General features: G+C 36.3%; 2 protein-coding genes across 2 annotated transcripts; both read left to right on the forward strand.

Moving 5' to 3' along the window:
- The first annotated feature begins 227 nt into the window (after window positions 1-227).
- Window positions 228-1,178, forward strand: LOC106967517 (olfactory receptor 11G2). The gene has a single exon (XM_015063732.3). The coding sequence runs from the start codon at window positions 243-245 to the stop codon at window positions 1,176-1,178; it is 936 nt and encodes a 311-aa protein (XP_014919218.3). The 5' UTR covers window positions 228-242.
- Window positions 1,179-14,411: 13,233 nt separating this feature from the next.
- Window positions 14,412-16,430, forward strand: LOC106967511 (olfactory receptor 11H4-like). The gene is made up of 2 exons (XM_027066406.2): window positions 14,412-15,360; window positions 16,342-16,430. Exons 1-2 carry the CDS (start codon window positions 14,412-14,414, stop codon window positions 16,428-16,430), a joined length of 1,038 nt encoding a protein of 345 aa, XP_026922207.2.
- Window positions 16,431-16,789: the final 359 nt, after the last annotated feature.

Raw genomic sequence — 16,789 nt, forward strand, 5'->3', positions numbered from 1 at the left:
TAAAACACTCTCCTTCAAGACCTTATCAATCCTAACCAAAGTTTTCTTGATTCTACAGTGAAAATGTGAATGAGAATAAAAAGCAACCCAGGTCAATTATTTCAATTTCAAAGAGAAAAGGTAACTATTAACATACATGTCTTTATTTTCTTTCCCAAAATTGTTTAAATATAATCTGGGGCCTCATGTGTCTTTACAGTCATTCAATAATTTGATGGGTTTTTTTTACAGCTCCCAGGTACATGAATATCTCCAACACCCCCAACACCTCCAGCACCATCACTGGCTTCATCCTCCTGGGCTTCCCTTGCTCCAGGGAGGGGCAGATCCTCCTCTTTGTGCTCTTCTCTGTTGTCTACCTCCTGACCCTCATGGGCAATGGGTCCATCATCTGTGCTGTGCGCTGGGATCAGAGACTCCACACCCCCATGTACATCTTGCTCGCCAACTTCTCCTTCCTAGAGATCTGGTATGTCACCTCCACTGTCCCCAACATGTTAGCCAACTTCCTCTCTGACACCAAGGTCATCTCCTTCTCTGGGTGCTTTCTCCAGTTCTACTTTTTCTTCTCCTTGGGTTCTACAGAATGCTTCTTCTTGGCCATTATGGCATTTGATCGGTACCTTGCCATCTGCCGGCCTCTACACTATCCAACCATTATGACTAGACGTCTCTGCACCAATCTTGTGGTAAGCTGCTGGGTATTTGGTTTCCTCTGGTTCTTGATTCCCATCATCATCATCTCGCAAATGTCCTTCTGTGGATCCAGGATAATTGACCACTTCCTCTGTGATCCAGGTCCTCTTCTAACACTCACCTGCAAAAAAGCTCCTGTGGTAGAGATTATCTTCTCCACTTTAAGTCCTCTGCCTCTCGTTATTCCGTTTCTCTTCATCATGGGATCCTATGCTCTGGTCCTAAGAGCAGTGTTGAAAGTCCCTTCAGCATCTGGGAAAAGAAAGGCTTTCTCCACCTGTGGGTCTCATCTGGCTGTGGTTTCACTGTTCTATGGCTCAGTACTGGTCATGTATGGGAGCCCAACATCTGAGCATGAAGCTGGAACACAAAAGATTGTGACTCTGTTTTATTCTGTTGTGACCCCATTCCTTAATCCAGTGATATACAGTCTTAGGAACAAAGATATGAAAAATGCCCTGCAGAAATTTCTGGAAATGTAAAAAGTGTTCATCAAAAAGGCTCTTGGGAAATTACAGCCCAATATTATATTTAACTTACTTACAAACATTTACAAAAATTGTATTTAACTTATTTTCAGGTAAAAAAAAACTAGTTTTTAAAAAAAATTTGAGGGGCGCCTGGGTGGCTCAGCCGGTCAAGCGTCCGACTTCGGCTCGGTCACGATCTCACAGTCCGTGAGTTCGAGCCCCGCATGAGGCTCTGGGCTGATGGCTCAGAGCCTGGAGCCTGCTTCTGATTCTGTGTCTCCCTCTCTCTCTGCCCCTCCTTCGCTCATGCTCTGTCTCTCTCTGTCTCAAAAATAAATAAACGTTAAAAAAAATTTTTTTTAAAAATTTGAGTGTATTTGACACAATATTACATTAATTTCAGGCATATAACTTAGCAGATTGACAAGTTTATACACTATGCTATGTTCACAAGTATAGCTACCATCTGTCTCATTAAATCACGTTACTATATCATTGATTGTATTCCTTATGCTCTGCTTTTTATTCCTGTGATTTACTCATTCCATTACTGGAAGTCTGTATCTTTCTCTCTTCTTCACCCATCTTTCCCAACCCCCATCCCCCTCCACCCCTGCAACCATCAGTTTGTTCTCTGTATTTATAAGTCTAATTCTGCTTTATGTTTGCTTGTTCATTTTTAAAATACCATTTTTGAGTGGAATTATATGGTATTTGTCTTTCTCTGACTTATTTCAGTTAGCAAAGAAACCTCCAGGTCCATCCATGTTGAATCAAATGACAAGATCTCATCCTTTTTTGTGGTTGTGTAATATTCCATTGTGAATATTTTCCTTATCCATTCATCTATTGATTTACACTTAGGTTACTCCCATGTCTTAGTTGTTGTAAATAATGGTGCAATAAACAGGGATGTGTATATCAAGTTAGTGTTTTTGTTTTCCCTGGTTAAATATCCAGTAGTGGAATTACTGGATCATATGGTACTTCTATTTTTAATTTTTTGAGGAACCTCCATATTGTTTTCCACAGTCGCTGCACAAATTTACATTCCCACCAACAGTGCACAAGGGTTCTTTTTTCTCCATTTCCTCAGCCAATACTTGTTTCTTGTGTTTTTTATTTTAGCCATTCTGACAGGTGTGAGGTGATATATATCATTATGGTTTTGATTTACATTTCCCTGATGATTAGTGATGTTTAAGATCAAAAAAAAACTAGTTTATTCCAGTAATTGTTCATCCTAGTATTAACCAAAAACCTCAAGCGCTTGTAAGCATGTGTCTGTTGCTTACTGCTTCACTTGGTTCTTAATCATTTATCCTGTTTCTTAGCATGCAGGTTTTTTTAATTGAATGCTGAACATTATACTTCAAAAACTGTGAAGACAATGGGTACAGTAAATCCACAAAAGTTAAGTTTTCTTGTAGCAGTAGAGAAAGTAGAGGCAGATCACTTTGATCTCATTTAAGGACTATATTTAAGTACAAAAATAGCCTAGGCCAGTTTTGCCTTTATTCCCGGAATTGACTCTTACTCCATGAACAAAGCCTGAGTCTCATCTGCAAGCCTGGACCCCTCCACTTTAGCGGGCCCTGGTTTCCTATTTCTGTACTCCTTGAACCCCATGCTCCTGAAACTTCTGCTCAGCTGTTTAGACTCCCAGTTTTGCTTTCTGCTAGATTTCTTGAAAACCGATTTGCATGTTAATGGCTTAGAAATTAAAGAAAAAAATGTCTTGAAGGGATACTGCATCATATGTTGAGTCTCACTTCTCTGTGGTCCTCCTCTCTCCAGGATTTGTTTCTCAAACTCCAGTTTCTTTAGCAGCCACAAACACCAAATCCTTTATCTTCTCAGTTCAGTGAAACTACTGCTTTCTGCTGAGACTTATTCTTCCTTCCCCTCATTCTTTCCCACATCTCTCCATTTCCCCATAGTACCCCCATCCAGTGAATTGTCGAACATACTCAAGAGAAAGCACCCAAGGTGAATGTGGAACTCATTTCCTTGTCTTTCCCTTCTTGGAACTGTAGCCCCTGAATTCTTGCCTGTGTTGACTGCTCTTCAGTACCTTCAAATGATTGTGTTAGGTATTCTGCCCAGATTGTATGGTTACTTTTGGCGGCAAGGTTAGTTTAATACATGATGCTAGTCATGACCATAACCAGAAATGCTTTTCTATTGCTTCTATTACACCTAAATTCTACACTGACTCACTTCCTTCACTTTCCAAAAATGATCTTGTAACAAAATCATGCAAAAACTCAGAGGCAAATCAGAGATGAGTGGATATAGGGACTGAATAAACACAAGTCTGGGATACAGACCTCCTTTTCTTTTCATTGCAAGCAGCTGCAGATTCCCAAAGAGAAGCAGGTGAAGGAGGGAGATCCCTGCTTACAGTAAAATAAGAGGTAAAACCAAAACAACAGAGAACAGATTTAAACTTTTTTTTCTGTATAGGAGGTGCTCAGGAATTGTACATCAGTAAAAGTATTTACTCAGGAATTGTATTAGTCACTTGCCCTAGTTCCCCTTGAACTCCCTCCTAGGTCCTAAATGAAAGGTAATCTTAATATTGAAATGTCTTCACCAATTCAACACCCTGATCTGCATAAGAAGAAAATGATGGTTAGGAATCAGGAGTGATGTGCTAAGGATAATAACTTTAATGGTAAAAAACAAAAATTTCCTATCGACCACCCTTTTCATTAACCCAAGTTGCTTTTTTGTTACCAACTCATCCTATATTTCTATCTTGAAGACTTTTCATTATTTGCCCATCAATAATTTAGGATGTCTCAATTATTTGTCAAACAATGTTTCCTTGATGTGCATAAAGGTCTATGAACAGTAAGAGAACAGAACAATATCCCAGTAGGAAAATAAGCAAAAGGATATAAACAACATACAGAAAATATCCTTAAACATATGGTAAGAGCACAAATTCATTCATAAAAAAGATAAAGGCAGAATAAGCCTATTTCATTTTTAACCCATCAGAGTGACAAAGACCAAGCAGTTTGATAACCATTGTATGGTTGAGGATGGTAACTTCTCTGACACTTGCTGGTAAAGTATAAATTTTACAAACTCTATACAGGACAATTAGACAACTTTGATCAAAATTTAGAATACGTACACCCTGAAACCCATAAACCCAACTTCTAAGTTACTCAGTCTACAGATATTCTCACATATGTGGGAAATGATGAAAGTATAAGAATATCCATTGCATTATTGCTATAACAGTATATTATATTGCAAAATGTTGAGAAAAATGTCAATTCCCATTAAGAGAAGACTAGTTAAATAAACTATGGTTCAGTCATACTACCTTAAATCTTATATGTAATGTTATATAGTATCTCCAAGATATGTTGTATTTTGGGGCTTATTATTATTATTATTGAAGTATAGTTGGCATCCAAGATATATTGTTGAGTGAAGAAAGCGAGGTGAGTAGCTGAGAGTAACTACCTTTCATGTAAATGTATAGACTATCTCCTGAAGGAGATCTAGAGACTGATAACAGTGGTTGCTTTAAATGACAAGACTTTGGTGTCTGAAGAACAAGAGACAAAGGAGCGGCTTTCTTCATACCCCCTTTTGAACTCTTTACATTCTTTGTTGTATGGCTGTATTATTTATTTAAAAATAAATAATGATACAATTGTTTTTAGACAAAGAATAACTTCCTGGATTAATTTTCTTTTTTAAGTTTATTATATTTATTTACTTGAGGCAGGGTGGGGGGTAGAGACAGGGAGAGAGAGAAAGAGAATATCAATCAGACTCCACATGGTCAAACTCACAAACCTTGACCTGAGCTGAAATTAAGAGTCGGAGGCTTAACCCACTGAGCTGCCCAGGTACCCCTAGAGCAGCTTTCTGATAATTAGATCTAAAAAATCATTCCCACCGACCCACCCCCAACAATTCTAGGATTCCTTAGGAGCCTATTCACTTATAGAAAATTTGAAGTAGTGTCCAAAGAACATCTTAACATTTTTTTACTCAGAATTTTTGGTACTTCAGAGAAAATAAGAGACATGTCTTTTTCCTGTTAGGGTTTCTACAAATATACTGTGACAAACTGTAACTACCTTATAACATTTATATTTAGACATCCTCTTTTTCATTGTTCAACTATATATTCTTGTTTTTGTTGTTGAGCACCTACAATCCAAGACACTGAGCCTGGAAATAAATTTGATCCAGAAGTATATAAGAGACATTTTCTTCCCTCAAAGGGCTCACAGTCTCGTGATACAGAGGCATAAAAATATTGCAAGGGTTTTCTTTTTTATTAAATGGTACACATGCAATGAGAGGTGAGAACCAAATGCTATGAAAGATCGTGATAAGTAGCAGGTGTGTAAGCATGGATCTGTGTCATGTGAAAGAAGTTTTAAGCATAGCTAATCATAGGGCATTGTCTTTTTGTAAGTACACCTCAGGCTACAAAATAAAAGCGCTTTAATAAAAAGCATCTGTGCTGGTAAAGAAGATAAACTGTCACTATTTGCAGATGACATGATACTATTTTTAGAAAGCCCTAAAGAATCTACAAAAAAACTATTAGAATAAATTAAATCAGTAAATTTTCAGGACACAAAATTAATTCTGAGAAATCAATTGTGTTTCTATACATTAATAAGTGTAGAAAGAAAAATTAAGGAAACAATCCCAATTATTACAGCTGCACCAAAAAGAATAAGATACCTAGGAATAAACATCACTAAGGAGGTGAAAGACCTGTACTCTGAATATTATAAAACATTCATGAAAGATATTGAAGATGACAAACAAATTGAAAGATATTCCATGCTCATGTTTTTGAAGAAGTAATACTGCTAAAATTTCCATACAACCCAAAGCAATCTATGGATTCAATCCCTATTGAAATACCAACAGCATTTTTCACAGAACTAGAACAAATGATATTAAAGTTTGTATGGAACCACAAAAGACTCCAAATAGCCAAAGCAATCCTAATAAAGAATAACAAAACTGGAGGTATCACAATTCTAGATTTTGAAATATACCACAAAGCTATAGTAATTGAAACGGTATGGTTCTGGCACAAAAACAGACTGTGGAAAACAGTATGGAGTTTCCTCAAAAAATTAATAATAGAAATACTATATAATCTAATAATTCCAGTACTGGGTATTTACTCCAAAAAACAAAAATACTAATTCAAAAGAAACATGCATGCTTAATGTTAATTGAAGCATTGTTTACAATAGTCAAGATATGGAAGCAACCTAAACATCCATCAATAAATGAATAGATCAAGAAGACATGGTATATACATACAATGAAATATTACTCACCCATAAAAAAATGAGATATTGCCATTTGTGACAATGGATGGACCTAAAGGTCCATTATTATACTATGTGAAATAAGTCAGACAAAGAAAGGCAAGTATGATATGATTTCACTTCTGTGTGGGATCTAAAAAACAAAACAAATGAAGAAATGAAGAAAAAGCAGAATCAGACCTATAAATACAGAGAACAAACTGATGGTTGACAGAAGGGAGAGGGGTAGAGGGGTGGGCAAAACCTGTGAAGGGGAATGGGAGATATAGGCTTCCAGTTACAGAATGAATAAGTCATGAGAATAAAAGGCACAGAAAAGGGAATATAGTCAATGGTATTGTAATATCATTGAATGGTGACAAGTGGTAGCTACACTTTTGGTGAGCATATCATAACATATTATCAACAAGCACCGAGCAATGTATAGAATTGTTAAATCACCACATTATATACCTAACATCAATATAACACTGTATGTTGACTATACCAGAATTAAATTTTTTTAAATAAAGTTGTTGAACCACTGTGTTGTACCTGAAACCAATATAACATTGAGTGTCAACTACACTCAAATTTAAAAATAAATAAATAATTTTTAATTTTTTTAGAGCAAGAATATAAGTACTTACAGAAAATCTTCTATAAGCCACTATATAGCTAACTACTCCCAGAGATTAATGAGCTCCCCAAAACAAAATGGCTGTAAAATGCAATGTAAATTAAAGCCCAAATTGAAATATTATTTACAAAATTTTAGTAAACACAAATTTTCATAATAGAAAGGTGGTTACTTCAATCTACCATCCTGATAAGAATAAAGAAAAATACTGATTTTTTTTAAGTAATGTCTATGCCCAACGTGGGCTTGAACACATGACCATGAGATCAAGAATCACATGCTCTACTGACTGAGCCAGCCAGGTGCCCCTCAAAAATACTGCATTAAAAAAATAAAACTTGAAAATACTGACAATATGAAGAGTCAATAGGAAACTCCTAAGTCAAAAAAATTTTTGGAAGTCTGAATGGTAAGCACTGGTCATGTTCAGAATGCACTTGCCTATAAATAAAATCATTATGCTTCATGGCAGTGCCTGGCTGCAGAGATGGAGATGGGAACCCAGGGCTCACATGAAGCTGGAACCCGTAGTGGTCTTCATCCTCAAGTAATTACGGACCAGAACTAAACCTGACACCATTCAAAAGGAAAATCAAAAATCAGCCATCCCCGGAAGTTTATGGCCATGGTTCAGCTGTTGCTTGGATTTGGACTTCACATACGATTTTCTCCAATTTCCCCAACATATTGCCAGCAGCTGTGGGAGAGTGGAATGGGAAGTTATTGTTTAGTGGGCATAGAGCTTCAGTTTGGGATAATGAAAAAGTTCTGGAGATGGATGTTGGTGGTGGTTGCATTACAATGGTAATGTGTGTAATCCCTCAAGACCATACACTTTAAAATGGTTAATATGGTTACTTTTATGTTATATATATTTTACCACAATAAAAAATATTATAAAACCATCAAAAAGAGGTAATAGAGGAAAATGACATAAAAATACATGAATAATATGAAAGAAGGCAAGAAAGAAGAAACAAAGAACAGATAAGACAGATAGAAAACAGTCTTGGGACACCTGGATGTCTTGGTCAGTTGAGTGTTTGACTTGATTTGGGCTCAAGTCATGATCCCAGAGTCATGGGATTGAGCCCCAGAATCAAGCTCCATATTGAGCATGGAGACTGCTTAGGATTTTCTCCTTCTCTCCCTCTCTCCCTCTCTCCCTCTCTCCCTCTCTCTCTCTCTCCCTCTGCCGCTCTCCCCTGCTCACATTTTCTCTAAAATGAAAATTAAAATAAAATAAATAAAATAAAATAGTCTATCAGTAACTAAGGACTGGAAGCAAAAATTTGCAGATGTCAAGTACGTAAAGAAAATACTCTCCCAGAGTATAAATAATGTATGTTGTGAACATTTTCTATATTTCACAGTGAAAAAGACTTCTGAAAACAAAAAGAAATTCTCTAGAAATCCACATATAGACACCTCATCATTGCCTTTTAGACATTATTCCTACCTTCACTCTAGGAGCCAATTTAGCCCAAACTGTATGAAGACTATGGATAAAGAAAGGATGCTACACCAAGGGGTCTTGTGGGAGTCATAAACCATCCCAAGGGGAGACTGAAAACTTCATAATAATCTCTATGATGAAACTTTAATTGTACCCTTGATAGTCTCAATAATACATCCTATGCATTTATTTATCTGTACCCCTTCTCAAAATCTCCTCATGAAGTTTATATCTTACTTTGTTCAGCTATTTTAAAACAAAAGCAACTAATATATAAAATTCACCTATTGAATTTCCTCTGCTGAGTGAGACAAATGAAAGATCCAGGTGCTTGGGGGTGATTGAGGTCTCTCATACAGCTCTTGATGAAAATATTGATATGTCAATGGAGGTCCGCACCTCAAGGATAGATTGTAGGGCTGTACTTCTTTCCACTGGCTATCCTATTGCCCAAAAGAAGTAGCCTAATACTATAACTGTTTCTTTGGAGCACTTCAGGAAGGGAAGAAAGGGAGTGTCAGAAGTTAATTTTGTCTATCCCATGATTCTCAAGGTCAGGCTCCCCCATTTTGATTTCACATAAAGGAAAGAGAGGAATCAATAAGAAGATATCAACTCAGAGTTCACTCCCAGCTTTCTCCACACTTAGACCTATCATGAAGGGTAAGTAACTTTTCTGTCTAGGCATCATTGCACTTTTTCTAAGACATCCATAAATGGAATTCTAGCTCCAGTAAAATCCCATTTTAAAATTAATACATTTTGGCAAACTTGGGTGGGTTTCATGCCTCTGGATATGTGATTTCATCCACAATATCTCCCATAACATAATAAGTTATGTTACATGAACTGTTGACTCCACTGCCCAGCTACTCAGATCTCCCTCAGCTTAACAATCCCTGAAATTTTCTTGCCTAGTGATTCATAAAAGAATGCCTCATTATTCAGAAATTTGATAAGTTACATAATTTTGTTTTAGAAACTTTTCAACGTTGTACTCAATAACTCATTTTCTACAATGCCCTCAATTAAATATAACTTATTCCCAGTTAGTCTTATGCACATCACAGGTAATATAATGCCCTTCCTTTAACCATTTTTCTACATCTTGAATTGTTAACACTACTATCTTTTAATGTCTTCTTCTTTTATATCAGACAAAGCTCTATGTCTTTAAGTACCAGAATATATAAGAAAGTTGGTAAAATAAAAAACCTGAGCAACCAAAGAGAGCTACCCATAGCTCTGCTATGTGATGCACTGGAACCTACTGACTTTTTAACCAGTTTTTTAGGTTTATTTAATATTGGTTTTCATTTGGGTTTTTAAATGGCTATGTTAAAAAAATTATCCTAGTTACTTGGTAATCATAGTTGTTGGTAATATTATTATACTAGTATATTCCAGGAACTGTACTAGGCATACATGTTCAACAGTATTTTCACAAAAGCTCTGAAAAATAGGTGCTGCCTCACTTAAGAGCATACAGTACATCATACGGTTTTTGATCCCAAATCAATCTAGATGTTATCATTTATTTTCCTCTAACTACAGTTATATAAGAGGACCACTGAGTTATATATTACTGGACTGAGCCAATCAGTTGTGAACCTGATCCAGCTATGGTATGTCACCACATAGCTATTGTCAGAGTGGGTGATCTCGTCCTCACCAAAGCAGCTGCTTTCCTCCTAAAAATACATTCCTAGTCCATCAGAGAGGCCCATTTTTTCTTTCTAGGTTATATGTACAGCAGCTCCACTCCACTACTGGACCATCCAAACAAAGAAAGCGTTTACATTGATCTATGCGCCCAAGACAGATTTGAAAAACATTTGGTAGGGAAAATCAACAGGGTATGGTGATTGACAGCCTATGAGAAGCGACAGAATTAGAAAGTGCCTGGAATGATTCTCAGGTTTTTCGCTTTAGCAAATGCCAAGAGTGGAGCCATTCACCAAGAAATGTACAAAAGGGACAGGAAACTCTTAGAAAGAAACAGATGAAACAAGAGGTATTAAGCAGAATGGTGATTATAGATTTGAAAATATAAAAAAGGGTAAATAACTAAGCAGGCTTATATTTAGAATGAACACTCAAACATGACAGAGATATGAGGCAAGAAGGGATTAATGGGCCATGGGTTTAAACATGACCTTGCTACAAGTCACATAAGACTCTGTCCAATGATGTTCAGATTGGATGCTCAGTGATAGCCCATAAATTCAGTAGATGAGCTTTATTGTGATAGGATTGGCAAGACCAAAATTTACCCAACCACTAATTCACTCAATAAATGCCTACTATGCACCAGAAACTCAATCAACTGAGAATATAAAGATAAAGTAACATCATTACTTAATTATAAAAGTTGTCAAGCTAGAGGGAGGGAAACATAAATACATGAGTTAGTCATTATGCACATGCTCTAGTAGAGACATCCATAACATGCTATAGAAATATTAAGCAGCAATTTATCTTAGAGGTAAAGACAGAGAAACTCAAATATCATATGATCTCACTTCTATGCAGAATCTAAAACACAGAATGAATAAACAAACAAAAAGCAGAATCAGACCTATAAATGCAGAGAACAAATTCATGGCTATTAGAGGGGAGGGAGGTGGAGAGATAGGGCAAATAAGTGAAGGGGAATGGAAGATACAGTATTCCAGTTAAGGAATAAGTCATGGGAATAAAAGTTACAGCACAGGCAATATAGTCAATGGTATTGCAACAGCATTCTACAGTGACACATGATAGCTACACTTGTGGTGAGAATAGCTTAACACATAAAGTTGGTGAATCACTGTACTATACACCTGAAATTAAGGTAACATTGTTACACTCAAAGAAAAAATTATTTTTGTTTTTAAATAGTTTTGGGGTGCCTGTGTGGCTCAGTAGGTTGAGCGTCTGACTCTTGATCTTGGCTCAGGTCATGATCTTACGGTTCATGAGTTTGAACACTGCGTTGGGCTGTGCACTAACAGTGGGGAGCCTGCTTGCATTTTCTCCTTCTCCCTCTCTGCCCCTCCCCTGCTCATGCTTTCTCTCAAAATAAATAAACTTAAATAATAAATAAATAAATAAATAAATAAATAAATAAATAAGTTCTGACTTGATGACTTTAGTAAATATCAAAAAGATATCTAGAAATCTTCATCATCAAAAACTAGGATGTAAAAAATTGATTAGCCTATTAATTTTTTAATCATTACAAGCTCACTTTATAGGTCAAGTATCTTAAGATATGTGTTTAAGAATATTAATAAAGTGCTTATTATAATATAAAACATTGATCATCTAAATCTATCACAAGGGAGTTGATTAAATCTATGGAAGACACTGCAGCCATGGAACTGATGATATAGAGCTATAATATATATTTTTAAATTTCAATTGTAGTTGGAGTATATATTAGTTTCAGGTGTACAACAACGTGATTTGACAATTACCTACATTACAAAATGCTTACCACTCTATGGGGCCCCTGGGTGTCTCAGTTGGTTAAGTGTCTGACTTTGGCTCAGGTCATGATCTCACAGTTCATGGGTTCAAGCCCTCCATCAGGCTCTGTGCTGACAGCTCAGAGCCTAGAGCCTGCCTCATATTCTGTGTCTCCCTCTCGCTCTCTGCCCCTCCCCCACTCACACTCTGTCTGTCTCTCTCTCTCTCTCTCTCAAAAATAAATAAACATTAAAAAAAATTTTTTTAATGCCCATCACCATAAAAATAGTTACTGTCTGGCACCATACAATGTTATTACAATATTATTGACTACATTCCCTATGATGTACTTTTCACCCTGTGAAAAGTCGTTTTATAACTGGAAATTTGTGCCTCTTAATTCTCTTATTTCCCCTACTCCCCCAAGCCCCTCCACACTGGCAATCATCAGTTTGTTGTCTATATTTATGAGTCTATTTCTATATTTTTGATGTTCATTTTGGTTTTAGATTCCACATACAAGTGAAATCATATGGTGTTTTTCTTACTCTGTATGACTTACTTCACTTAGCATAATACCCTCTAGGTTCATACATGTTGTCTCAAATGGCAAGATTTTAATTTTTTTATGGCTGAGTAATATTCCACTGTGTATATAAACCACATCTTTTTTATCCATTCATCTACTGATGGACACTTAGGTTGCCTTCATATATTGGCTGTTATAAATAATGATGCAATAAATATAGGCATGCATATGTCTTTTCAAATTAATGTTTCCATTGTCTTAAGGTAAATGCCCAGAAGTGGAATTACTGGATCATATGGAGTAGAGCTTTATTTTTAAAATGGAAAAAATACTAAAGTATATTAAGTCTTAAAAACATGCTATAAACAGCCTATTTTGAAAAATCCCATTTTAATTTTTAAAGAAAAGAAGTATGCAATTCTTCAAAGAGTTAAAATTTGTTTATTCTAAGAAGTGGGATTGTTTTGGGGGTTTTTTGGTTTGTTTCTATATTTTTCATGCTCTTAATTATTAAAAAATAAGATTTTTTCATTTTGAAAGTAAATTTTATTTGGGTAAGATAAATGTAGTATTTATAGCATCTGTAGCATTAGTAAACTGAAATGACAATACATAAGCATTTTAAATTGTTTGAAATGTATTGAATAACTTAATGTTTAAAAATATCCTTGCATTTGGAGAAATCTTATTTAATATTTTTACATAAGGTTTGTGTATAACCAAAATGGCATAAAATATCATTTGTGTTCAGCAAGAAGAATTAATCTTTTGCAACATTTAGAGCTACGTTACGTTTGCTTGTTTGTCTATTTGACTTTTGATAATTAACCTTTCCCAGTTTATGAAGATTCTGAGTTTCCTGCATGTGAGCAGGGGAGATTGCAATCAGTAATGTTAAAACTCATCATCTATGAAATGTAGACAGCATAAGAATGAATCCTTCCAAGTAGCTGAACCATATATTTTGAAATAAATACTTACTTTACTTTAACAAATACATTACTTTAATGAGAGATTTATGGTAAATTATTCAAAACACTGTACTTGTTTAAAATAGTGAAGATTCAATTGACTAATTAGGGGAGGTTTTTTATGCTTTTTTAAAATTATTTATTTCAAGAGACAGAGAGAGAGACAGAGTGTGGGGTGGAGGGAGGGGCAGGGCAGAGACAGCAAGAGAGAATCTGAAGCAGGCTCCAGGCTCTGAGCTGGCAACATACAGCTCGTCGCAGGGCTCAAACCCATGGACAGGGAGACCATGACCTGAGCTGAAGTCTTCAGAAAAATATTACTATGACCCCTCCTCCTGGTTTTTATGCTAAAAGTTATAATTCATTAATATGTTATAAAAGAAAATTATTCTGATGTGAAAAGCTCAGAAAGCATAATGGACATTCACAGCCCTAGGATATCTGAGATGCCAAGTACTTTCTACTTAGTGAGAGATGTCAAAAAGAAAAAAAAAAGTTATCGCAGTCCTAATTCTTGGCTAAAAAATTAGCACAGACTAAAGCTGTTCTATCAGCTTTTTTAACTATGGGTGGGGAAAAAATACAAATACTTTACTGCATTTAACAGTGGGTAATACTCCGAGTTTCCAAAATCTCAAAGGTAAGATAGTATTTTCCTTTCAAACCTAACCCCACTGATAATGAAAATTTAAATAATGTAAATCATTTCATTGTTATGAACCTAAGTTTATTGAAATTTGGGATAGTCAGAATTATTGATTGGTTACTTTTAAATAAGATCTGACGAGTTAGTGGATGAGTTATTACAAACTAATTGCCAAATAGCCAACACACACACCTTACATAGGTTTCCTACCAGTTTTCCAGGAAACAAAATATCTTGTATAATGGTGTTTTCTGTCTCCTCTGCAGCCCTGGAATTTATGAACAGTTCAGAGACAAGCACTGTGACTGAGTTTGTCCTCCTAGGCTTCCCTGGTTGTCAGGAGTTGCAAAGTTTCCTTTTCTCACTGTTCTTGGGGATCTATATATTTACCATAATGGGAAACGGGATTATTGTCTGTGCTGTGAGGTTGGACCAACGGCTCCATACCCCAATGTATATTCTCCTAGGCAATTTTGCTTTCCTTGAAATCTTGTACATTACCTCCACTGTGCCCAGGATGCTAGTCAATTTCCTCTCAGAAACAAAAACCATCTCTTTCGTTGGCTGTTTCCTCCAGTTATATTTTTTTACTTCCCTTGGTACAACTGAGGCATATTTCCTCTGCATCATGGCATATGATCGGTACCTCACTATCTGCCACCCACTGCACTATTCAACCACCATGACCCAACAACTCTGCTATATCTTGATGTCTCTTTGCTGGGTGTTGGGGTTCCTTAGTTACTCTGCCTCCACTAAACAGCTCTCTCAATTGCCTTTCTGTGGACCCAACACCATTGACCACTTTATGTGTGACATGGACCCACTGATGGCTCTGTCCTGTGCTACAGCTCCAGTCATGGAGATCATCTTCTATGTCCTGAACTCCCTCATCATCATCCTCACACTTCTGTATATTCTTGGCTCCTATACTCTTTTACTGATAGCTGTGTTAAAAGTGCCTTCAGCTGCTGGCCTGCGGAAGGCCTTTTCCACCTGCGGATCACATCTGACAGTGGTATGCTTATTCTTCGGAGCCCTTTTGGCAATGTATGTGAGTCCCACAGCTGATAACCCAGCTGAAATTCAGAAGATTTTGACTTTGTTCTACTCCGTGGTGACTCCCTTCTTAAACCCTCTGATTTACAGTTTACGAAACAAGGACATGAAGGCTGCACTGAAGAAAATCCTGAGGATAGAATGAACGTAAACTAGTCTACATGAGACCAAGCAAACCAATGTCCAGACAAAAAATTAATTATGAACTTGATTTACTGTTGCCAATTCTCCAATGCACACTTCAAAAAACATATTTCTCAGTGAGAATGCTTTATTCTTCAACCAACCTGGTAGAGTTAAACCATAACTGATTCATTTATATCGCAAATGTAACAATATTTCCAACATGGATAACTCCAGTAGATAGTGATATGAGGGCATCATACTGTGCTATTGTATACTGTGTAGTTTGGGTTATTTGGAGATGGTGGTGGAAGGTAGAACAAGGGCAGTTATCCCAGGTGCACATCATTGCTGTATGCAAAGCATTAAGACAGACCAATATTTTTTAAAGTGAATAAAGAATCTAATTTAAATGCCTAATGGATACATACTTAAGGGATTTAATAACAATGCCTTCCTTATCCCTTGGGTCTGCATGGTTGAGAATCTTCCAGGTTAAGGATAGACTGAAAGTTTCATGCTTATATAAGAAATACGTGTCCTAACATCAGATAAAATTGTAATAATTCTTTCAAGAAAGAGTTTGTTAGTATTTATTATGTTCTTGGCACTCTTTTAAGTACCAGAGATACACCATGACCAAAATGTTCAAAGACCCGTATCCACATAGTTTACTTTCTAGTGGGGACAGACAATTTAAAAAATAAGTAAAATATATAGGATGTCAAAGCATGATAAGCACTTTGGAAAAAGTGGAATGAGGACAGGAAGTGTGGAAGAAGGAGCTGAAATTTTAACTAGGATGATCATCAGAGAAGGCCACATGAAGAAGGCAGTATTTAAGCAAAAGCTTGAGTAGATGAAGAAATGAGCCAGACAGACAGCTGAGGCAGAGGGAAACAAGTTCTCTATAAGATCCCAAGGCAGAATTATGTTCAAGTAACAGCAAGGAGGTTGGTTTGGCTGAAGTCGAGAAATTAAGGGGGAAATTTTTGGAGATAAAGTCAAAGAGAATGATCAGAGGGCCAAATTGTGCAGGACCTTGTACACCATAGTAAGAACTTTTAATTCCATGTGAGATGGGAAGCCTTTGGAGATTTTTGAACAGAGGAGCAACATTACCCCATTTATATTATGGAAATTCTGTTGACAATAGACTAGAGAGAGGCATGGCCATTTTTAAAGCTCTTATTTCCAGTTAAATTAAAAAAAAAAAGTTTGTTTCTTTTCAAAGGAATTTGTATCTGTAATCTCTCCTTAAGGATACATAGTTGGAGATGGGGAAAAGCCAGGGAGCTCATGTGCTCAAAATGAATGGAAAGTTCTCCTAGATTCTAAAAAAGGACATTCTAATTCGGAAATGATGTTTTTGTGACAATCTTAAGAGATAATGTAGGGGAGAGCTTGGGGAGATGGCAGAATAAGAAGCCCCTGACT

This window comes from Acinonyx jubatus, chromosome B3 (assembly GCF_027475565.1).
Source record: "Acinonyx jubatus isolate Ajub_Pintada_27869175 chromosome B3, VMU_Ajub_asm_v1.0, whole genome shotgun sequence".
NCBI lineage: Eukaryota > Metazoa > Chordata > Mammalia > Carnivora > Felidae > Acinonyx > Acinonyx jubatus.